Source organism: Betta splendens, chromosome 15 (genome assembly GCF_900634795.4).
Source record: "Betta splendens chromosome 15, fBetSpl5.4, whole genome shotgun sequence".
Classification (NCBI taxonomy): domain Eukaryota; kingdom Metazoa; phylum Chordata; class Actinopteri; order Anabantiformes; family Osphronemidae; genus Betta; species Betta splendens.
In genome coordinates, this window is record NC_040895.2 from 18771807 (window position 1) to 18796007 (window position 24201).

At 46.8% G+C, this 24201-nt stretch overlaps 1 protein-coding gene across 2 annotated transcripts; it reads right to left on the reverse strand.

Annotated features, from left to right (window-relative positions):
• Positions 1–471: 471 nt before the first annotated feature.
• On the reverse strand, positions 472–24201 carry bmpr1aa (bone morphogenetic protein receptor, type IAa). Of its 2 annotated transcripts, none has more exons than XM_029127382.3 (13): positions 23980–24201; positions 16222–16335; positions 9809–10065; positions 4532–4694; positions 4354–4456; positions 4182–4281; positions 4014–4098; positions 3689–3824; positions 3336–3528; positions 2631–2928; positions 2275–2450; positions 2061–2191; positions 472–1759 (listed from the first exon to the last, which is right to left on the reverse strand). In XM_029127382.3, exons 3-13 carry the CDS (start codon positions 9927–9929, stop codon positions 1634–1636), a joined length of 1632 nt encoding a protein of 543 aa, XP_028983215.1. In that variant the 5' UTR covers positions 9930–10065; positions 16222–16335; positions 23980–24201; the 3' UTR covers positions 472–1633. The 2 variants fall into 2 exon arrangements, with proteins under 2 accessions (XP_028983215.1, XP_028983214.1); XM_029127381.3 differs by having other exon boundaries at positions 4014–4101.

Here is a 24201-nt window from a genome sequence, read left to right on the forward strand (position 1 = left end):
CAGGCTGGCAGATTTACACTAAATTCAAATTTAGTGTAAATCTGAATTTATCCTGTCATTTCTGAGTTAAATGTCAGTTTAGTCACTGTTCAGTTGCAGTTAAGTTTTAACTTTGTGGCTGTAATCTTGAACTACTGAACAGATACTGATGTCTACTTGTCTTTATTGGATAAGGTTTAACTGCTTATTGTGGAAGTTCACTTCTGTACCATTGTTCTGGAACAGAGGTTATTAAATGATTTTACTTGTAAAATCAAATCTCAAATGTCTAAATTCAGCCAAACAACAAAATTAGTCAGTATAAAACATTTGTGTAAATATAGGCGTTTGTGTAGTAGATTTAAGGGTTTTAGATTTAGATTATTTTTTTTTTTTAATAAAATGTTTCACAGGTTCCATAGTGGCATGAATTCAACAATCTAGACTTCAAAACAAAAACTGCTGTAAAGAAAAAGATGTGACACAGTGAAGTTGTTTACTAAAATAAGGTTATTTACTTAAAAATCAATACATTGGACAGACTTATACAGTTTTCATTTTCCTTAGTAAACGCAAGGCACCAAATGAGATGCTGTACAAAATAAACCAAGAACAGGAGGTTATGTCTATATGGGCACTTCTTGCATAATTTTTTTTTACAGGGAGACCCCAAAGTTACTGCACTTAAATAGCTACTGTCTGAGCAGCTGTCCTGCTGCTGAAGAGGGAACACCAAAACCCGGATGAAGCTCCTACAGGTTCTGGTGCTGATGAGACCAGCGTTAAACACCAGTGGGCAGAGATGCAACAGAAATACTTGGCTGCTAGGACAGAAGTCAAAGCCAACTGAAGACGCCTGCGTGTGAAGGAGGGACTTTTCATTCTCCTGTGGAACGAATACTTAAACTACATTTTGGTCACAAAAGCTCAATTTATATTTTGTCAAAATCCAAATACAACAATATGTCAGGGTATGAGTTCACGTGTGGGTGACACTGTGGCCTGTAGAGGTTATTGTACTCATGTTCAACATCTCTGCTCGATTAAATATGAAGCACCTAGACAGAAGCTGAAGCTTCTCGATCAGCTTCACCCACTGAGGTTTAATTCAACCGGAGCATCTAGGGCCACACACAGACACACACACAGACACACACACAGGACGGTAGCTGTCACCGTGGTGACTCCTCCTGCACTTCTGCTTGTTACTCTTTAATGAGGAGGTATAGCGTCTACGATAACAGTTATTTACATTAAAATTCATAACAGTACCTAACGTTTAACAGTCATCGCTACTGTAAGAGTGGAGATATATTTCAGAGCGGCAGGAGACGCTGTCCCGAAGAGAAGTAACTCGAATAAAAACTGGCATTAGTTGCATTAAACAGGAAGGCAGTGGCTCCTTCTCCCACCTCCCCCCCTCGTCCATCAACATTATCGTCTCGTTGGGCTTTCACAGAAAGCGTCACATGTAGCTGCATCAACAGGAAAGCACAGGAAAAAAAAGAGGAACGACTCCGTGTTAGTTCTCAGAGGAAGGGCGAGGAGGAGACGCACAGTTCAGGTCCTTAAATCTCCCAACTGCTCCTCCTCTTCCACCTCCTGATGAAGGGTAGATCCAGTGACACGGGAGGAGGCGAGGAGGTTGAGGTGCTCAGATCTTTATGTCCTGGGACTCCACCATCTTTGCCAGCGTCTTCTTGACTCTGAGGATGGTGAGGCGAGAAGCTGGATTATGAGCCCAGCACTCAGACATGAGCTTCAGCATGGCCCGGAGACACTGTGGACGCACACACACACACACACACACACACACACACACACACACACACACACACACACACACACACACACACACACACACACACACACACACACACACACACACACACACACACACACACACACACACACACACACACACACACACACACACACACACACACACACACACACACACACACACACACACACACAGTTAACTCATCAAACCGCTTCTGAACATTTACTTAGGAAGCATCAACGTTCACAATCTGAGCTTTCGTGTGTGCGTCTGTGAGGGAGTTCTAACCCATTCTAACCTCGTCGCTGTTCCAGCGGTTCGACACCGTGGGCCGCAGGCCTTTAACGCACACCACCTCCAGCATGTCTTCGTAGGAGGGGTCAGAGGGCACCATCTCATAGTACGGCAGCTGGTAGTCCTCCACGATACCTGAGCAGAGAGGAACACAGTCATTTCCCTCTGGACACATGGTGTGAACACAGGGAAGCGAAAAGGCGTCGACGTGTGTGAACCTCCGGTGACGCAGCGTCGAGCCATCTCCCAGATGACGAGGCCGTAGCTGTACATGTCGGCCATGATGTAAGCCTGGAAGTGATTCTTGTTGAGGCTCTCGTCCAGAACCTCGGGGGCCATGTAGCGCCTCGTCCCCACCCGGGTGCTCAGGGGGACATCCACCTCATTGGTGTCGCTGTGACAACGGGAGGAAAAACAGGTGACGCAGTGACAAGTTGGGCTACAGCTCGACTCATACATGGTGAAAAAGGTCTGAACCACAACACTTTAGATGCTCATCGCAAACCTCTCAGCTCCCAACAATGAGTCAGAACGGTATCAACCCCTAGAGAACAAGGACTGATGTCCGGCCCACCTGTTGAACTTGACGGCGAGCCCGAGGTCGGCGATGCAGCAGGTGCCGTTCTTCTTGATCAGGATGTTCTTGCTCTTCAGGTCTCGGTGGGCGATGGCAGGTTTCCCCTGCGTCCCGTAGATCTCGGTGTGCAGGTGGCAGAGGCCGCAGGCGGCAGAGAAGGCGAGTCGCAGCAGGGCCTGCGTGTCCAGCGTGGTCAGCTTCAGGTAGTCGTACAGGGAGCCGTTCTCGTGGTAGTCTGTGATGAGGAAGAGCTGCGTGAAGGCGCCCGTGCCTTTGATGTCGGCTGCGATGAAGCCTGCGGGAAGGACAGAAGACCGATTCACGGCTCAGAGGCAAAGCAGCTCGAACCAACTGCTGCTGGCCTCGTTTCAGATTCTATCAGGTGTGTGCTGCAGTTTGTTGTTTCCATTAAAGCTTCACTACTTTCACTTTGTTTCACATCCACTGTTTGAGATGATCAACACGAGGTTCACGGACAGTCACACAGAACAAATACAAATCTACTGGCAAACGCAACAAAACAGAACATTAGGACATCAACAGTTGGAGCTGAACTGGACTTTTAAAACTTACACATTCATTAATTTCTGAGGCAAACACGACTATGCTTCTCGTCTACTCGCTTTAAGTCTCCATTCAAGGAACGATGAAATGTGCAAAGCTAAACATGATGCTTTGAGTAGAACAAGTTCCCCTCAGTACCAAGGATATTCTCGTGTCTCATCAGGACAGTCTGGTAGATCTCCGTCTCTCTGAACCAGCTGGCCTCCTCTCGGGTGAAGAACACTTTGACAGCCACCTTTTCTCCCCTCCACCGGCCCAGCCACACCTCGCCATACCGGCCCTTGCCAATCTGACGCACCATTTGGATCTGCTTGGCGATGGTGCGCTGCACCTGCATGAGGGATGTCATTTCCTAATCAGTGGTTCTGATTTAATTAAACCCCCAATAACAGAAGAAATTGATCAACTCATTAACCAAAGCAACACTGTGTGAGGGTGTGTGGTGAGAGCCAGGTCCAGGTTGTCTGAAGGGTGCAGTACTGCGCTCTCACCAGCAGAGGGAGCCCAGAGCCGCTGCCTGAGCTCTGTGATTGGTGAATCAGGTCTTTAAGCGACTCTCCTGTTGGAATGAAGACTTCCTGCTCCAGGTCCTTGTGGTACCGTTGGCGCTCACTCTGCCACTTATATCTGACACACACATTCAGACACACACATTACTCACAGAATAAATCCAGACCACTGAAGCCTGTTGGACTAAAGAGGGATGAGCCTCTGCTCTTTAGTCTAACTCAACTGCAGAACTGATAGACTTTAATTCAATAATGGAACTAAGAGGCTGAAACGTTGAAGCTCAGGTGATGTGCTGGTGAGTCGTACCTGTAGTAACAGACCACAGTGACGCAGACCAGCGTGCAGCAGCAGACCGTCATGGAGATGATGAACACCAGCCAGTGGGGGCTGCCTTCTGCAAACACACAAACACTGGGTCGGCATCCAGCTTCACAAAGGCCAGAGTGATTGAGCTGTGGTCGGTAACAACATTACCCGTAGACACCAGCGGGGGGAGGGTGGGCTGCAGATCTCTGTTGCAGAGGTCCGTGTTGCAGCACTCGATGGTCCTCCGGGTCTGAGCTTTGGGAGAGTCCTGTGAATCAGAGCACAGGCGGTCACAACGCCTCGTGTCACTAATGCGGTTGTGTGTCGTGTGTGCGTTCACCTTGCACTGGAAGTGTGAGCCTTCATACTTCATGCAGCCAGAGGTGAGTATGGCCTCTCCATGCTCATCCTCCTCAATGATGGCAAAACACTGACCGTTGGTTCTGGGGAGACAGTCGCACACATTTGTACGTATTTGCAGAGACTGGAGGACACGACTCACTGCTCACTCCACTCACTGGCAGGTGTTGTTGGTGGCGTCGTCAGGACAGTGTCCAGAGCAGTAGCAGCTGAGGAACCGAGCAGCGTCCTCGGGAGCAACGGTGGAGTCCTCACCGGGCCGCCGCCGGTCAGCTTTTACTCCCGTCTCCTGCAGGACGTGGTCCGGGTTCTGGCCCGTCGCTGGAGGGAACAACAACAACAGATTAAAGGAGCAGAACTAGAGAGGTCCAATACATCCAATACGAGACGCATGCACATGAAAGGAAAACAAGTTAATATGACAACAACCTGCAGAACGACATTAGTGCCCAGGAGGAAGGCAGAGACACCATTTACACTTGTTAAACTGAAGGACGCTGCCATCGTCCTGTTTCTCTCTATGCTTCTGCCGGTGTCAGTGACAGACACTTCTTACCTCATCTAGCTCAGAGTGGAAGCACTCAGTCGTGTGCAGACATGCTCGGTCCAGTCTGGACATAAACTACCTGAACACCTCCACAGTGAACTACCCGACGGCCCCAGTTACAGCACTCACTCGGCGTATCCACGGAAGAACCTCTGACTGAGGGAAAAAGGGAAGTGGTTCCATGCTGGTCCAGTTCCTTTCCTCAACATTGAATCTGAGCAGCTATGAGCACGCAAGCGAGTTTCAGCTTTTCAGTAAAATGGCATGAAGCCTTTTAAATCATGAGGTTCTACATCCTGAGATTAGTGCTCAGTGGGTCCGTTTTAACAGAACATGATGGACGCCGTGGCTCAGACTAGAGCTGCTGGGATGGAAAACCTTTATCTTCCAGCTACCAGCAGCCCCTCCTTCATTTTCTCCTTCTGGTTTGGTGTAGAGACGTGATTACACTTACACTTTAAGGTCTGTGTTGCTTGAGTCGTGACCTGCCTCACACGTCTGTCTAATCGATGCTGCTTTGCTTTAAACCAGAGCAAAGCATAAGAACCTCTATGACTTCATCGCTGTCTAGACCTGAAAAACACCAGAGCTCCACAGTGGCCCCGCCTCCCTCACCGATTGGCTACGATGTGAAGAGTGACAGGCGGGTGGAGGGAGGACCAGTAAAGGCTGAGGCTGGAAATGGCTGCTCTGGATCTGCGTCTCCATGCACATGTGTGCTTAATTGTGGCAGCAGTCAAAGTGGAGACTGAGGTCTGGCAGAGTGAAGCTTGGTAATCAGACACTCCATGAGCTCTTAAAGTCACAGAGCTGCTTCAGACACACTGACTGATGGACCCCACCCGGGCTGGCCCAGTGGACCTGCACAAACCAAGAGTCAGTGTGATCTGTAGACGCGTTAGCTGCTCGAAGGCCGAGTCACTGTGCGACGATGCGGGCTGAGTTTTATTCCTCTAAACCAGTGTTTCTCAACACTGGGTTCGATGGAACCCTAGAGGTTCGGTGAGTCAGTCTCAGGGGTCCGGTGGAGGTCAAGACACAAAACACGCTCCCAACTCATGATGCGTGACGACACGCCCACTTGTTAATCATTGGCTGCAGATGATTCGCTACATTGCTTAGCCAATCTGGGCTGCAAGGAATTTGGTGCCAGTGTTGCCAGACATACGAAAATTATCATATTTATACGATAGTTTTGGGGTCTGTACGAACCTTGATATAATAGAACCAATATACAATAATCCTGACACTGTCGTTCATCATGTTTTGATGATTTAGTTTTAAATCATCAGAAACTGTATTCACGTGTCGCTGATTGGCTCCTCGTTGGTTCGATGATTTGCTCGTGTTTGTTTGCACAGTTGCATTGTTCATCCAGCATCACAAAAAGAGCTAAAGTAACCAAACTACTGCAGCAAAATAGCAAAAGGAAGACTCTGGTGAGTGAGAAACTGGTGGTGAGAAAAGCAAGCAGCTGTATCGGCCTGTCTGTGAGTTGGGCGCTATGTTTCAGGGACGGATTCTACCTGTTGAATGAGGCCGGATGCTTTTACTGCTGCTGCTGGGAGATTAGTGTTAAAAAACATAAAAGAAAACAGTAAATATTCATTATGATTGTAGCGTTGTGTCCCGATGGAAATTAGGTGATAAGTTCATTATTGGAATACACAGGGTAAAACATTAAAACCATTTCAGTCTGGTATATTTATATCATCACAGCTAAGATAAGTGGGCACATGGGTCAATACATGAGCGAAGCACAGAAGGGCATTGGTAAGGATACCAGAGGAGCCAAACACCACTCCTGGTAGACAGAACAGTCGCCCAAGACTGCAGAGTGCGACACACCAACCTGTGCACAGCCTGGATCGACTACAAGAAAGCCTATGACTCAATGCCACACACATGGATCACTGAATGCTTGGAGCTGTACAACATCAACAGAACTCTAAGGGCCTTCATTGCAAACTCGATGAGGTTGTGGAGAACCACCCTTGAAGCCAATGGGAAGCCACTTGCCCAAGTATCCATCAAATGTGGCATATACCAAGGAGATGCACTGTCCCCACTGCTGTTCTGCATAGGTCTGAACCCCCTCAGCCAAATAATAAACAAGACTGGCTATGGATACCGACTCCGGAACGGGGCCACCATAAGTCACCTCCTCTACATGGATGACATCAAGCTGTACGCCAAGAATGAGCGAGACATCGACTCGCTGATCCACACCACCAGGATCTACAGCTCGGACATCGGGATGTCATTCGGGCTCGAGAAATGTGGGAGGATGGTGACAAAGAGAGGCAAGGTAATCCACACAGAAGGGGTCTCACTCCCAGAAGGAACAATAGCAGACATTGAGGACAACTACCTTGGAATACCACAGGCAAACGGCAACCTTGAACAGGCAACAAGGAATGCGGCAACAGCCAAATACCTCCAACGAGTAAGGCAAGTCCTAAGAAGCCAGCTCAATGGCAAGAACAAATCCCGGGCAATAAACAGCTACGCCCTGCCAGAGATCAGATACCCTGCGGGAATAATAAGGTGGCCAAAGGAAGAGATACAGACCACAGATGTTAAGACACGAAAGCTCCTCACCATGCATGGAGGGTTCCACCCCAAATCCAGCACCCTGAGACTGTACGCTAGCCGCAAAGAAGGAGGCTGAGGACTAGTGAGCGTGAGAGCCACTATCCAGGATGAAACATCCAAGTTCCATAAGTACATCAAGGAGAAGGCCCCGACAGATGACGTGCTGAGTGAATGTCTCAGGCAGTGGAGAACAGAGGATGAGATGCTGGATGAGGGACCATCATGGGAGGACAAGCCCTTGCACGGGATGTACCACCGGAACATAACTGAAGTGGCTGATCTCAACAAATCCTACCAATGGCTTGAAAGGGCTGGGCTGAAGGACAGCACAGAGGCACTCATCCTGGCTGCACAGGAGCAGGCCCTGAGCACCAGAGCCATAGAGGCCCAGATCTACCACACCAGACAAGACCCAAGGTGTAGACTGTGCAGCAACCCTGAGACGGTCCAGCACATAACTGCAGGGTGTAAGATGCTGGCAGGCAAAGCATACATGGAACGCCATAACCAAGTGGCTGGCATAGTATACAGGAACATCTGCGCGGAGTATGGACTGGAAACCCCAAGGTCAAAGTGGGAAACACCTCCCAAGGTGGTAGAGAACGAGCGAGCCAAGATCCTGTGGGACTTCCAGATACAGACAGACAGAATGGTAATGGCGAAGCAACCAGACATTGTGGTGGTGGACAAAGAACAGAGGAAAGCTGTAGTGGTAAATGTGGCAATACCAAGCGATAGCAACATCAGAAAAAAGGAACATGAGAAAGTAGAGAAATACCAAGGGCTCAGAGAAGAACTGGAGAAGGCTTGGAAGGTGAAGGCCACAGTGGTGCCTGTGGTGATCGGAGCACTAGGGGCTGTGACCCCCAAACTGGAGGAATGGCTACAACAGATCCCTGGAAAAACATCAGATATCTCAGTCCAGAAAAGTGCAGTCCTAGGAACAGCAAGGATACTGCGCAGAACCCTCAAGCTCCCTGGCCTCTGGTAGAGGACCCGAGCTTGGAAAGTGGATGAGACCACCCGCGAAGGGTGAGAATAGAGTGGTATATATATTGATATATATCTATCTCCTGGTGGTCACACAGCAGAAAGCCACACTGGTTGAAATAGCGAATGAGTCTCCACAGGGACTGGCGGATATTTCCTGAGAACAATGGCTGTTTGGAGCTTTTAGTGCCGCCGACAGCCTGGACACTGTCATACAGGAAATGGATAATGTGCCGAGAGGAAGCGAGAGCGGCAACAATCACTTCAACAGCTTCCTGTTGGGAGGAGAGCGAGAGTCCGAGAAGCTGACACAACTGCCGTCTGTGGGATGGCGGAGGACATTGTTCTTATAGGACGTTGTTTACCAGAATGTAAACAACAATACCATTTATCCTGTGAATTCACATGACAAGAACCATAATCCAGCGGGCTGGAAGATGCCATGACTCGACTGAGAATCTTCTCCAACATAAAGATTTCCTTGAACCAGTAGCTTATCTTTCACTTTACATTTATACAGATACAAAATACAGATAAATACAGACTAATGCCATGAGGAGACTTTGGACCTGAGGTTACAATGAATGTGATTTAGCTCAAACAAAGAGAACAACTTTCCTAATTTTGTCGATGGGAGACTGGACCAAGAGAATTGGAAAATTGCCCCATAGGAGAGGGAGTCTCTTCTGTTTCTCCAGAGTCAGAGTCAATCACAGCAACACTTGGCTCAACACGGCTGCTCTTATCAGTGTGCCTGTAGGTCAGAGCTCGGTGGCTCAGAAGGTGACTGATCTGAGGTCTGAGAATACAGGATGACTACAAACCCTCCTAATCCTCTGGGAAGACCTGCCCAGAGAAGTAGACTTCGACCTGGAGCCACCACCAATAGCTTCACATCCAACGTTAAGAGGATGGTGGTGCTATGGGACCTTACTAATGCATTAAGTAGATACAGGTTAAAATGTACAATTGGTTTAATAACACACTTTATTAATCTCTATTCAGGACGTGGCAGAAGAAGCTGCCGACTGCAGCGATAGTAAAATGGATAATTTCCAAGTTTCTCCATTATCAGCCGTTGACACATAATCACAGACCTCCTCATATCTGTGTGCACAGGGAGGAGGTGACGCTCGACTCCCAGTTCATGAACTATAGGTTAATGAGTAACCCAGAACAGAAGCACCGCCCTCAGCGAGTTAACAACACATTATAAAAGGAAAAACCAGCACCCAGAGGAAGAAATCACAGATCCAGATAGAAGCTGCTTTTAGAGCAGATGTGAATTGGTTAATGGACTTACCGTCAGCTCTGTGGATCAGCAGGAGAGCAGCGGCCATCACGGTCAAACAGAAGGGCAGACCTGCCATCCTGCAGCGGGACTGGGCTGAAGTCAGACTGGAACTGGACCCAGACTGGGCCATTCTCTCTAGTGAACCAGCCCTACAACTGGACCTGGGAGGTGCGTCTGCTGCCCTATGCAGGTTGGGTGAGGCTTCAGGAGGCGCTATCACAAGACCAGGTCCTCTTCTGATGCGCTAACTCTTTGAGTACAAAACCCTGGAGAAGGACAAAGAAAGAAGACGCGATTATGAAATGTTTGCTGAAGGTTTTCACATTTTAAAAAACAAATTAATGTGCTGTGCTTGTCTCCCATCAACATTGGGGAATTTAATATGTACTAATGTCTTAGCCTGAAGAGCTTTAACCAGCAGAGCCATGACAGCCTTCAGAGGAGCAGAGGAGCATCGGCCCGTCCCCCTAGTCTTTGGTGCTGTGTGACCTGCTGACCCCTGTCGGCCCAGACTTGGCCTCCAACAGGCCCACTAACTGCCAAATTATTTGTCCAGGGATGTTCTGCAATTACAGGCACTGGGCCTGTGTAGCCCGAATAACAGCATGTCGCAATTAGTGGGCACCGAGCGCGATGAAGGGGAGAGAGGTATGTGTGCGCATGAGAACGACCAGTGATGTGTGGCTGCTGTCTGTCACTCTTCATTTGCCTAAGGGGGAGGGGGCACCCAGGTCCGACCTGTGACCCACTTTTCACACATCTCTGGCTGAGGAGCCAGAACAAGGCACAGTACGGGTCACAGCCAACGCGGGGAACGTGGGACAGCGGTTCAACTGCTTCTGGTTTGAATTTTTCTATTTTTACATTACATTTGATGACAGACAACAGCTTGGTTGATGCTAATTAACCAGCTCAGGGTCCAGTGTGTATTCGGTCTGGTGGCATCTACCACAGAGCCCGGCTCACCCAGAACTGGAACCAACGCCAGATCATAGTGCTGGACTATGAAGCCCTTTTTTGCTGCTACTGCAAACACGTAATAAAATGAGATCCGTTTGGTTTTCCAGCTTCAGGTCAACACAGGCATAGTTTTCCACAGCGCAGTAAAAGCTAATTAACTGGCTTGACGCTCTCGTCCAGGAGCGGCTCCTTCGAAAGGGCACATCCAGTGAGATACACACTTCCTGCAGGATTCAGTGCTGCCAACAACAACCATCCTGTTATTACCACTGAAGAAGACTTTACCCTGACACAGGCATTCATTAAGAGTCAGGGACCTCCAGCCTCATTTGACATAAATCTGTAAATAATGATCTTCCGCTTACTGAAAATCTGGGCTTCTGGTCAATTTTCTGAAGAGATCATGAAAATTTGAAGTGGAAGTGGTAGAAATGCAGACTCATAAGAAATTACCAGAATCAACAATATCAACCATCATTATATTCTTGATGGAGGGACAAGAAGAACGACGAATGGGAGGAATTTTCACCTCTCTGTCAAAAATAGAAGCTAAAGTTTGTTTGTGAATCTGCCTCGTTTAGAGGCGAGACAACACACAGACACGTAGACGTCCAGAGGCCGGACAAGACGAGACAGGCTCAGGGAGGTTTGTTGTGACAGGAAGCGTACACACGCAGACGCACATACGGCAACAACAGCAACCAGGATCTGACAAGAATGGTCACATTATATTAGAAATGGACTCAAAAAAGGTTAAACGCATTCAGTTCCAGAGCTGCTTCTGCAGGTTTAGCTTTCACTCCCACCTCCTCGTCAGCAGTCGTGTCCAGACTTGACTCTGAGACACTCAACCAACGGCTGGTTTCAGTGCAGACACTCAACACTAGCAGACGACTTCAGATATCAAACCCAGCAGTTGAACACACCGGAGAAAGAAATACAAGTACTTGGAAGGAAATGCACTTCATTTCCCCACAACAAATAGTCTACATTTACTGCAACTTAAATTTAAGTCCTGATATCAAAGATAAAACCTGTTGGCGTCTCTGAAAACATTTCAGGCGAGTCTGAAATGTGAAGAATCAACAAAGACACGTCTGTATTCTCAGTTTTAAATCAAGGGATACAGAACGCACCCTTTTATCTGGAGTTAATAATAGAATGCAGCGTCTGAATCAAGGGCAAGGTCTGGAAATTACAATGCTATCAGCACTAACTAGATCACTTCACTGTCTGCACTACAAGCCAGAATGATCACATCCACCGGTCCCAACAGAAATACAGGCCACAGACACGGTACCTGCAGCCTGTTGACACATTTAGAGAACGGTCCGAATGATAAGAGCTTTACTTTTCCTTCTTTCCCATGAGTTATAGGTCGTACCCTGGGCTTATTAAACCAGCTCCTCCTCCAGCAGATGAAGGATCTGCTGCTGTCGTATTCCCTGAGCCTATTAGTACGGACCTCTCAGCGGACCCGTCACCGTGTCCACTGTCCATCCTTGTCCTTCCCCTACATCCTTGGTAGCATGGTTGGAGTGACATCATAGTCTTACAGGAGGAATGAAAGGACATTTGTTGCAGTCCCACCTGTGTAGAACTTCTCTTACAGGGAACCACTGAGCCGTGGCCCGGCTCCCTGGGGAAGGAATTTCAGGTCACACTACCCTGGGGATGCTAAGCACTCGCTGAGATCAAAGCCCAAGCAGCAGAAGAGACGGAGAGTTTTAAAAGGCTCCTGGTACAAAAACCTTTCATTAGCTAGAGACGTAGCTGCTACAAAACCGTAAAATGATATTAGCAGAGGTGGCTCCTGCTCTCTGCAATGGTAGTTTAATGAAGGAGAGGCTCCGGTTACTGCCATGACTGGTTTCTGGGTTTGTTGTGACAAGTTTTATGCATTGCAAAAGGTTGAGGCTTTTAAAAGCATCAGGTCACAGCCAGCTTACACCTCGATCTGTGTTAATATGTCTCAGATTATTTGGCAGAAGTGAGACTTGAAATGGTCAGAAGACAAGTCATGAAGAGGAGGTTGCCTGAAGAAGGGCTGCCTGACCAAGGGTTTTATCCCTCTATAAATCATTATAAAGATCAACTTACAACATGTATCAGATCTGGCACCAGCTCCAGCTGAGCTTCTGGGCTCGTTCTGTCTTTAGATAGTTAAGAGTCTGGGGCCAATTTTAAAAATGGGCCGTGTCCAACTCTTCACACCCAAGCTTCATCCATGGGGCCAAAGCTCTGTGTTTGTTATTGATTGAACAATTCAGGATCCTTGTGCCTGCATCTCTCAGTGCTGTGAAACCTCATGGCGGCTGTGCGCATTAATAAGCCACTGTGCTGGACAAGCCGCAGAGTCAGAAGCCAGACATCCATAAGCAAGCTTAATGCGTCTCCTCTTCCTGCTCTGGAAGAACGGCGGCAGACTAAATAGAGGAGAGGGGTGTGATTGGAGGAGCAGCAGTGAGCGACAGCACCAGAGCTCTACAAACAAACGCAGTAATGAGGGAGATTGGATCAGTGCTGGAGGTGGTGGAGAACAGCTTCAGACTGGGCTCAGCCTGTTATTACAAATTGTTTTATCCTCCACGTTGTGAGATGAGATGCTTATCACATTGACTTCAGTTTTCCCTTCTGACTTTATTAAGACTGAATTAATTCCATTTAGGGGGGATGCTAGTAGTAGATGCTGAGCTGCATGTAGTCCAGTGTTAAATCCATTTGTCTCTTAGGACAAAATCCTTCCTCAACACACAAGGACTATTTATTGTTATAACAACAGTCTGTAACTGCTGTCATAATACATAAAACTACTTGTCCCAAGTTTTTATTTCTCCTATTAAAACCTATTTTTTCCATTCTACTTGATTGGTAGTTTCTTAACACTTGTCGCTGTTTCCCACTTTTCTGGATCGCTTTCCTCGGGTTTCTCTTCTTCTCTCCCCGCTGCTCCCCCATCTTGGCTCTGTTCCCTGTCCCCTCCAGGGGCCCCTCCTTGCAGGCGGGCCTCTAGGTGCTGCAGCAGCCTCCCGTTGGTGTCGGCGCCCTGCCTGACATGCCTTTCAGGGCCTGGGAGACTGCAGGCCAGACTTTCTGGCTCCACTGCCATTGTTTGCATGGCTGCTCTGCACCTTATCCTCAGCATTGTATTAGCATAAGAATATCCAGAAGGACCTGAGCCACGGTGGGCAGCACTCCAGGACTTCCTCCGTGCATCTTCTGCCTTATCATAATCCTTGTCCTCATGATTTATTCAATCCCACAGCATTTGTTGTGTTTGACAGGTTAACTGAAAACAATCTGGACGGGTCTACATTCATCCTTTGACTTTTAGGACAGTCAGGACAAGTGGTGTGAGCCTGCAGTTCAGACCCTAAAAGGTGTTTTTAATGTCTTTAATCTCTGTAGAAACAAGTCCATCCATCATTAGCACAGTGTTGCCTTTGTCCTATAGCAAAGTCATAAAACAAACACACTCAAACCATAAACCTGACAAAATGACCATAAATCACACCGCTAAGTGAAGTAGACACTGGAAGGTTCCCTCCCAGTTAAACCAGTCTGCTTCCACTGCCTCCGGGATGCAGCTCATCCCTCCCTTCAGTGCAGGGAGGGGAAACTGATCACTGCTTCCAAGTTTTGCTGCTCCCAGCTCGGTTTCAGAAGACTCATTCTCCCTCCTTCTCCCTACTTGAACAGTTACTGAAATGTGGAAACCAGGTACCGGAAAAGAACACTCCAGCTCAAATACACTGTCCAGATAGTATCCAGCAACACTTTGAACCCATCAGCCACAGTTCGCTCCTGACAGCTGCAGCAGAAGAAGACTCTGTTGATGTTGTCTATCGCTTGCAGGCTGTACTGGTCTGGTCCCAGACCCATGAAGTGGTACAAGCTGGGGAGACTGAAGACATCTTCGTAAACATTAACTAGCTCTGGCAGGCAAGCGTTGGTGTCATGCATGTGTGCGGGTGGTCTGCTCAAAGGCTGGACTCTGTAGAGACAGAGGGTTTCCACCGTGTCACCTTGGAAACTGCATCCAGACACAGAGCTGTTGTGTAGGTCACAGCGACATAGGTGGGCTTGGTACCAACAGGAGCGCTCTGTTAAGATGCCTTAAATGCCGTTTAAACAAATGAAACAAGTTGTGACAGAGAGTTTAGCAGTGACTCATAAACAAGACAGAGGAGTGTCTGAGGAATTTATGACACAAATGCAGAATGTGTGATCCACAGAGCAGCTCCACCAGCAGCATATACATCCAAACGCTCATTTTCCTCCTATTAATCCATTAACTTCAGCATGGTTTATTTTTAGTGTATGAGGCACAGCATTAATATGATTAAGACTCATTGTTTGGCTGTTTGATGAAAATTTTTACAAACTGTAGGAATGTCCGTTATGAAAATCCAACACCTGCAGTTTAAACTAAGACGATTTCAGCACAACTAATTTAAAAATAAGCCAATATGTTAAAATTAGAGTCAGCCACACATTCCAACATCAGTCCGTAAATCTGTGGGAATGGAGGAGACGATTTGTTGGATTTTAACAGCGCAACAGATTCATATTTTGCCAGTTCAGCACATCTTTTTTGCTGTCATGACTACTAATCATAAATCTGTTGCAATGATGGCACTGGACGGACCAACGGGTGCGCATTAAAGACCACGGCCTGTTCAGATGCTGAGCAGAGTTAGCCATGCCGTGCAGTGGGTGACTCGACCTGCACACGGGCGGAGGCACGACTGCACAGACACATATGGGAGTGATTTTGTGCTGCAGACTAGGAGGCTCTGTTTGAAGCTCTGAAAATCAGACTCTGAGTCACCTCGTTCCAAGACAAAGGCAACAGTCAGTCCCATGCTTCCAGGTAATTTATCGCCAATGTCAAAGCATCTGACAACTCAATAGTACAGGCTAAACAATGTTTTCATTCTAAAGGCAGCATGTTCACCTTGAGCTAGCTGCTGATTCCAGCTCCTCATTACTTCAACATCTTTAGGCCGTTTACCAGCGAGAGAGAGAAACACTTTGACCCCAAGAGTCATGTCAAAGGTAAAGGACATACAAACACAATCTGTGCTCAGGTCAAGTCATGACTTTACCTTGTGCACAGACCTTCAAACACTCCCTAAAAACACACAAACACACTTTCAGTCTCATACTTCACCTACAGACGCAGGCCTCAGGCTCAGTGCAATCAGCGCTGTTCTGTGGTTATTAATCAAACTAGATGACAGCTTAAATGACCCAATCACAGCCTTCAATTAAAAGCCAGGAAATCTCCTGATTGGTCGGAGATGCCTTGAGCCAGGGGTCAGAGGTTAATTTTGTCAAAGAGCAGAAGGGGGAAGGGACTGTACAACCTTTAGAAAGACTTTCATGTCAATCTGTGCGAGATTGACAGAGCAAAGGTTTAAGGTTTTTATATGATCACTGCAGACAACGTCTTTCCATACCTGACTGGTCGCTCCATGGTACAACGGTGTGTGCGTCTTTGCACAGCTTCATGGGAAATGTAGTCACAAACCAGAAAAGGCCAGTTGCATCAGACCACCATCCCAGCAAGTGACCTGAGAAACAGAAACAGACTTTAAATCCAAGCTGTGAACAATGATCCAAACTCAAGTGCAGAGAAGCACAAGCAACTGTAACGGCCTGGGGTGCTGCTTCCATCCACTGCTCTTACAAAGGTGTTAGGAAATGGTTCATGTAAATAAACAATTAATCATTTCCATTATAACCAGCACAGGATGATGATTACCCATCGAACTGAAGACTTTTAACAAGCATGTTCCGCAAACACATAAATGTATTATACCTGGATTTTATATGACCGGATTCTGTAGACACATTACAAACCCCAGATAGTTACGTCATCATCATATCAAAACAAAAGCCTGAACCGGGACTCCATTAGGATCCACCATCACTAGATCTCGTCTTGTGCCTTGTTGTCGTTTGTGAGGAGATAAGTGCAGCTTCCTCGGCTGCTCCTCAGACACAGGAGGCTTCTTCTTTGACAGCTCAGAGCTGCTCAAAGGAGCCTTTATTCAGTCAAGAGGGCCGAAGTTGAGAGAGCAAGTAATGCTGAGAGGACAGTGAGAACCAGCTGGTGGTTTACAGAGGCGAAACGCAGATCATTCCAACAGAACAGAAAGCTGCTCCCACAGCAGCAGCAAAAAAAAAAAAAAAAAAAAAAGCTAATCACGTCTAGATGACAGGAGACAGCTTCCACACAGAATCTGACCAGGATGTGGAGAACCGCCAACGACAGTGTCCTCCAGGTTTCCCGTTTCCACTATGAACATTACTTCACTGTTGTAGAGAGCCAACAGTAGCCTGTAAACAAACCGGCCATCTCAGCTGGAACACTGTACTCCACGGTGACGAGCTGACACAGTCCATGTGTTCATCTCCACCCCAGGAGGTCAAAAACAAAAACAGCGGTGGAGATTCAGCTGCAGAGTAATTTTAGAACAGAGCAGGAGAAAATAGAGGTCAGAGGACGACGAGGCCTGAGAGCGGAAAAAAAGCTGCTGCATTGGTGTCCGATGAACAGAAACATGGATCTTGCTCTCATCCAGGTCGGCTCACATCCAACTATGTGAAGTCAGACAAATCTAAATGGAAACTGCAGAAAGCTCGTGTCTGAGGAGCAATCAAAATACAAACATTACATCAACAGAGAGGAGGAGAAGGACGCGGAACTGAATTAATCCGTTATTTTCCATACAACGCTCTTTAGTTTGGATCATCATCATCACAAATGTGACAATAATTATAAAACCTCCCATAACAAATGGAAATATCCAAAAGCTCATCATGCGACGCCCTCAACTTCCCAGCAGTTCCACATGCAGTTAAACACCAAATTACCTGCACAACAGCCAAACAGCACCTAAATGGTCACATCATCCTCATCATATCCTTCCATATCAACGGGAGGACAGTCACGTGCCTGTGAATAATCAGTTCTCTGGTCAACTGCAATCTTGTTCCTTCTTTTGATATTTGAAACATTTAGCAAACACCTCTTCAAGCAGTGGAAACAGAGCAGCTGATGGCCGAGGTGGTGGGAAGACAGAACGATAACAACTCACACCAACGTCAACGTGCTGACCTGAAGCAAAAGAAGCTTTTCTTTTGTTAATAATGTCAAAAACAAACATTAAGTCAAAAAGGAGACATTTTAAGCCTGTAAACACAATTCAAGGTATAATTTCTTACACATGGAAGTCACAGCTGTAATTAATAAGACAAGTATTTACCCATCATTATGGACTGACTTGGGATCTTGCTCCTCAGCTGTCAGGACAGGTCATAACGACATTCGTCCAGTCATAAGCTCATGTTTAAAAGGCTTTATAATGGAAAAGGTAATTTCAGTCCTGTTTACTGTGTCCAGTCATGAGGTTGCTCTAGCTCTAGGCTGTTTGCACTCAGACTGAGCAACCAGCTGTTTAAAGAAAACCCAACAGTGTTTGATGCACAGGGAAACAGGTTCCCTCGCTTGCTAGCTCACTCCCCAACTACTGTTGTACTACAGCTGACCGCAATCATTTATGTTTTTAGACACAAGCACATCCAGTATTCCCTGTAAATGAACACCAACACAATAGACATTTTTCATCTCTGGTGTCTCGTCACAGGCACCACGCAGGATCCTCATTCATGATGGAGCCGTGTCAGTCTGACAGAAAAGCTGTAAAACCAGTCATCTTCATGGAAGGCATGCAGAGGAATGGCGACGGAGATGGTAAACACACAACCACCAGCCCAGAACGACACCAGAGCACCAGAAAACCAACGCTGTGACGAGCAGTGGCTCAGGAGGCAGCGCCACACAAACACGACTCATCCGACAGTCTGAGACTTCGGGGTGTGAGAAGTCACCGTCACAACCACAAAGTTCAGCTAATTCGAGGTATTACCCCTAAAGTTCCATGCAGTGATGCACTCATCATATACACTGTATAACACGCGTGTATGTAGGTCAATTAAAATTGGGAGACATTATGAACATGAGCACGGGAGCATTACATGTAACATTCCTGACTCCTCGCTGAGGCCCCACTGAACCCACCATTGGTGCATCAACAAGGAAAACCCTGCAACAGGGTAAATGTTAACAGAAACCTTTGCTTTGCCTCATGTAACATGCACCTGTGCTAAAAAGTGGTACCTTCAATACACAGGCCCTCTGACTGAACACTGGGTCAATCCAGTAATGGCATTAGTAGAACAGCGTGTCTGTTGCACGACTCCTTGGACACTTGCAGGAATTTAAGGTGAAAGAAAGGTCACAAGAAAACAAACAATGTTAAGCCACATGAAAACAGTCTAACAGCCCACAGTAGTGTCTATTAGTGGGGAGCTGACGGGTTCAGGAGGCTGTATCAAAGTATCACAGTATCACAGTATCAAAGGTCAGGGGTCAGCGATACTTCAGAGGGATGCCTGCACATGTTATTTAGGAGAAAGGAAAAGTAACCCCCCCCCCCCAAGGAATGAGGAACATCTACAGTGCTCATTGTTTATGATGTCAAACAGAAGAAAAACTTGGGTATATTACATCAAAACAAACTAATGTAGGACTTGATGTCTGCAAATAATATTATAAAGGAATTGACGGAAAAATAGACGTTCAAGCTTTCAATGTCTCCGAGTTTGCTGAATTAGTAGTAACAGTAACGTAATAATTTGTCAATATTAAACCAATGGAGGCGGCATGCAGCAAGAAGGTTCCGGGTTCGATTCCTGGTGCCCGTGTTTGCGTGGATTCTCTACTCCAAATCCAAAGATTGTTTGGACTGTGTTGTTTGTCTCTGTGTTGCGCTGCCCTGCGATGGACGGGCTCATAGCCAGCTGGGTTAGGCTCCAGCACCCCTGCAACCCCGCATATGGGAGTAAGCGGCTTGGAAAATGGATGGATGAAGGATGGTAGAACATTTAATTATATTTAGCAGAGCAGCAGAGTAGTTTAAGCCAATGACTAAAATAACATAGTGCCATTGGCCTTGTTTAAACCATTTCTTTATTCTTCTTATTATTGATGATGATCATCGGAACAGCAACACTGTCGGGGCAGTGTTTAGGAATGTAGCCCTGTTGATTTTTCACCACATGATCAGACACGCAACTAAAACAATCACATTTTAACAACATCTTTAAAAAATAAAAAAGCAGCTTTACTTAAAATGGTTCGAGTTCAGCCAAAGTGTGGAGCCCAGACAGACGCCAGCAACACTTTCTCCATTAGAAAGAAGGCAATGTTTTCTGTCCGACGCAGTGGTGAGGCCATCTGAATAATTCACTGGGGCCGGCTGGGTGTATTTAAAGTAGAGATCAATACCATTAAAGGACAAGTGGAGCCGCTAGAGACAGTGGAGAGAGACAACATCGACCTTCAGGTAAAGAACATTCAAGTCTAGTATGAAGCCAGAAAACAACAACCCGAAACAACACCTCCAGGTCATCTGTCACATGAACAAATGCTTAAATGTGCTGCTAATGCTAAGGGACAATAATTTGTGGATTAATCAGCTGAGGCCAAGTTTGTTGGTTGTGTGCTTACAAAGACAAAACACATTCAGTGAAAGTCAAGACTGAAGAGCACACAACACCACCACTCCTGAGTGCTTTCTGATTAGAGCCCATGCTCCATCCTCAGCTTTAGTCATTGAGAAATTAATTCTTACTGAAGCCATTTCACCTTTGACACAAACCACACTACATGAAAACTGCAGGGAAGGACGGGGAGGTGAACAAGGCTGAAGATTCGAAGAATCGTCTCCAGCTGCCATTTACTGCCTTTATTTATCTGCTGTGCTGCAGCAGAGGCTGAGCGTATGGAGGGGGAGGAGGACAGGGTGGATTGCATGTTTTCCTCCCCGGTGCAGCCACTCTGTCTCCAGACCGCCTGGGTGAGGGTGAGGAGGAGGAGGAGGAGGAAGGCAAAGCAGACAGAAGAGAGCGCTGGAGATGTGAAACCTGATCTCGTTCCCTACCTCCTCCCTCCTCCTCTCCATCCCTCCTCCACTGCCACCTCTCCCTGAGCAATCTGATCCTCGGCCTCAGAGACTGGAAACACACGCCAAGATAGAGGCAGAGCTGGAGGAGGGAAGAAAAGACATGGAAGGCTAAGGGCTGTAGAAAGGGAGAGGGACAGAAATAGACTCGAGGATAGAGAGATCACTGAGCTCAACCCCAAGGAAACAGTCCCAGGAGAGAGAAAACTGAGGAGAAGTAGACCAAGCTGAGAAGGGGGGAGACTAAAGCGACGCAGGGGGAAAGAAACAGATGCCAAAAGAGGAGAGGATCGGTTCAGAGAGAGCACAGACACTGTAGTAGCTCAGCTGGTAGAGCACGACTTGGCAAGCAGAAGGTTCCAGGTTCAAGCCCCACTTCTGGTGTGTCTTGGAGCAGCTCACTGCTCATCTTAAATGTATGACAAATAAAGTAGAAGATAAGAAGAATTCAGACTGGATTTCACTACAACAGGAGCCAGCGGAGGACGCGGACGGCTCTAATCCAAAGAACAAGCATGTAACCACTGACCAGAACCCACGTACTCTAAGCCAATGATGACACAAAAACTGCCAACCAAAACAGCAGCTTGTTGGTCAAATTGTCAAGAAATACGGTTGGTTCAGTCACGAGTCTACATAGACCCAGGAAGTCCTTTGGGTTTCTGTGCTACAGCCCATTTGCTAGCCTCAACGCAATTTACAGGAAAACTTACCAGCATTAACTGCCCTTTTTAAAAAGGTGCTATTACTGGTTCCAGTATTTAACAGACTGTACAGTGATAGCACAGACTAATCACTGACAGATACACAAGCAAGAACGGAGGCATAGAAATAACATGGTGTCTGTTCCATGTGGGAAGCTGTGGCGACGTGTGTTTTAACCTCTTTGTTCCTCGCTGCATCCAACCTCAACACTAAACTGGTACTGCTGTCATTTCAGTGTTTGCACGTGGTTAAAATACTGTTATTATATTTGACTATGAAAACAAACGAGACAAAGCAAACCCCAGTTTGACTGCATTTTATTAGTTGTTACACAGAAATTTAAAAGACGCCTCAGCTTGTCTTCACTTCCTGCTTAAGGCCCAATTAATGTGAATCTTCCCTCAAAAGCATTTTCCAAGTTCATGCCAGAAAATCAAAAACTATCAAACACAGTTCTTTTATTGTTGTACTGCACAGATGTCCATTTGTAGAATGAAGCTGCCCTGAGCTGCAGAAAGCGGCGTGTCCTTCTTAAACAACCGTCCTCATCTGTTGTTGTGGCCTCGCTGCTGGTCACTGTTATTTCGGTAACACGGATCCTGGGCTTGGCTGTGGAATGTACAGCTGTCTGGTATATGGATAATACTGGATTCGCAATTGTAACACCACCATGTAAAGCTGTACGAGAACTCAGTTCTAGCACCCACAGCACATAGTGTAATCTGCTCCTGCCCTTCCTGCTGCCATTCAAGTCTTCATGTCTGAGTAAAAGGTTAGGTCACTAGATTAATAGTAGAATCACATTTTACATCTACTCTTTGGGCTTCCATTCATATTCAGCCAGTTCTAGATGTTACACGTCTTCTGCCACAATGACAGCAAACACTGTGTGAAAGACCATCATGAAGACGTGTATATAACCACATGCTGACCGGCTGCTTGTCACAAGGCTTCCGGTTAGCATCTGGAGCAACGCACACGTGGGGAGGATGCGTTTAACTTCCAAAGACAGAGGAGAAAAATCAAAGCGCTCCACAATGTTAAACAGGTGGGACCAGAAACACTACAGCGTTTACTACGAGTAGACAAACATATTCCTGTTTGCACCCAGTCAGGATCAAGTTGGGCTCAGTTAATCCAGGCTCAACCTTCGACAAGAACCTCATCAATGCTTCACCCAGCACCAGTTGTTCACCAGAGAAACTGGCCCAAAAGAAAGAGACCACTTGGTTCCCAGTCAGAGAACCTGAAGAGACAACTCTAACTTAAAAACACTCTAAAAACAATATGAAAATGATGGTGTAGTCATTGAACAAAAGACCAACGCTCGGCCGAGCTGAGAGATAAGCAAATCAGCATCATTGTGGAAGCTAATGTGTTTAAAGCCCGACTAACAAACAACATGATCATAACCAAGGAGCAGGGCATCGGTCACATACATCAGCCTGTCCAGGCTGCAAACGTAAGCTTTCTACTTCAACGGCAAGAAAACTAAACTCATTTACAGTTAAAGACAAATACAGATCACCTCAATCAATACACAGATTCAGATTAGCATTAATGCTTAGCAGTAAACCTTTACATGCGTCTGGACGGAAAAAAGCGTTGCCTGAAGCCTCGACCCGCTGACGAGAAGCTGTTGAGCTTCTGTGTCACATTAATACACGAGTTGGAGCTTTGTCCAACTTCAGTCCTTTGCATTAGAAACAGTTGGCGCTACGAGCTGCGGCAGAACAGCGGAGTTGGAAAAGCCGACAAACAGGCTCGAACCGCAGCTCTGCACTTAAACACGTGAAATCATTCAGTGACGGACATTTTAAGCTGTGTTCATCCCTCAAACACAAAAAAGACGAGTTTGAGTAAATCAAAGCTAGCGGAGAGAAGCTAAGCTACAGTGGAAACTTTACCGCCAGCCAGCGCGTCTTCTTCAAGCACTAAACTTTCCTTGTTAATCACAAACTGCTCGTTGTTGTTTATTTCAAAACTACTAAATGTTCATTAATATCTTGTCCATGTTAAAAGAGTCGAGCCGCGTAGGCAGTGCTCTTTGCTGCGAGCTAACAACGGCTAACGCGTCGTCCGAGACGGGAACGAACAGCTCCTCTACGTGTGAGCGTCGGACCAGTGGTTTTAGCACAAAAACAAAGTTAGCGCTGCAACAACTTTTTCCACGACGGCAGCCCAGTGGATGCGTCTATCTACTGGCGCCAACCCACAGAACTGAAAATCTGTTCGCCGAACATCGACTGCTTGGACAAATTATTATTTAAACACCCACATATACAATAAAATTTAAGTTTTACAAACGTATAGTTGAAAACAGCCACGGAGTTGAGACTGAAAGGCAGCGGCCATTTAACCTCAACAAAACGCCGTGACATTCCAACCCAGATGCCGCAGCGACGCGCTATTTCCAGCACATAGACGAATCCCAAACCCCAAACACTGGAACTCAACTTCTCCTTCAAGGTTCTGTCTCACCTTTCTTGATTCCGTCCTCCTGCTTTCCTTTAATTTTTCCAGCGAGCGAAGCGAAACGTTATTTCATCGGACCAATTCAGTTTTACAACTCCACCAGAATAACGACAGAGAAAAGGGGCAATTTCCCCGCACTTGGCGGCGCTAATGTCGGAGTCCCACTGCTTCGGAGCCCCGGTCTAAAGCTGAAGCTGGGTGATGGAGCAAATACCAGCCGCACGAAGA

Excerpts from the sequence above, each read along its gene's own strand:
- bmpr1aa (XM_029127381.3), bottom strand. The coding sequence starts at position 9,929 with ATGGCCCAGTCTGGGTCCAGTTCCAGTCTGACTTCAGCCCAGTCCCGC. Across the intron at positions 2,929-3,335 it reads GAGACACGAGAATATCCTTG|GCTTCATCGCAGCCGACATC; the intron begins GTACTGAGGGGA and ends TCCTTCCCGCAG. Across the intron at positions 2,192-2,274 it reads TCGACGCTGCGTCACCGGAG|GTATCGTGGAGGACTACCAG; the intron begins GTTCACACACGT and ends CTCTCTGCTCAG.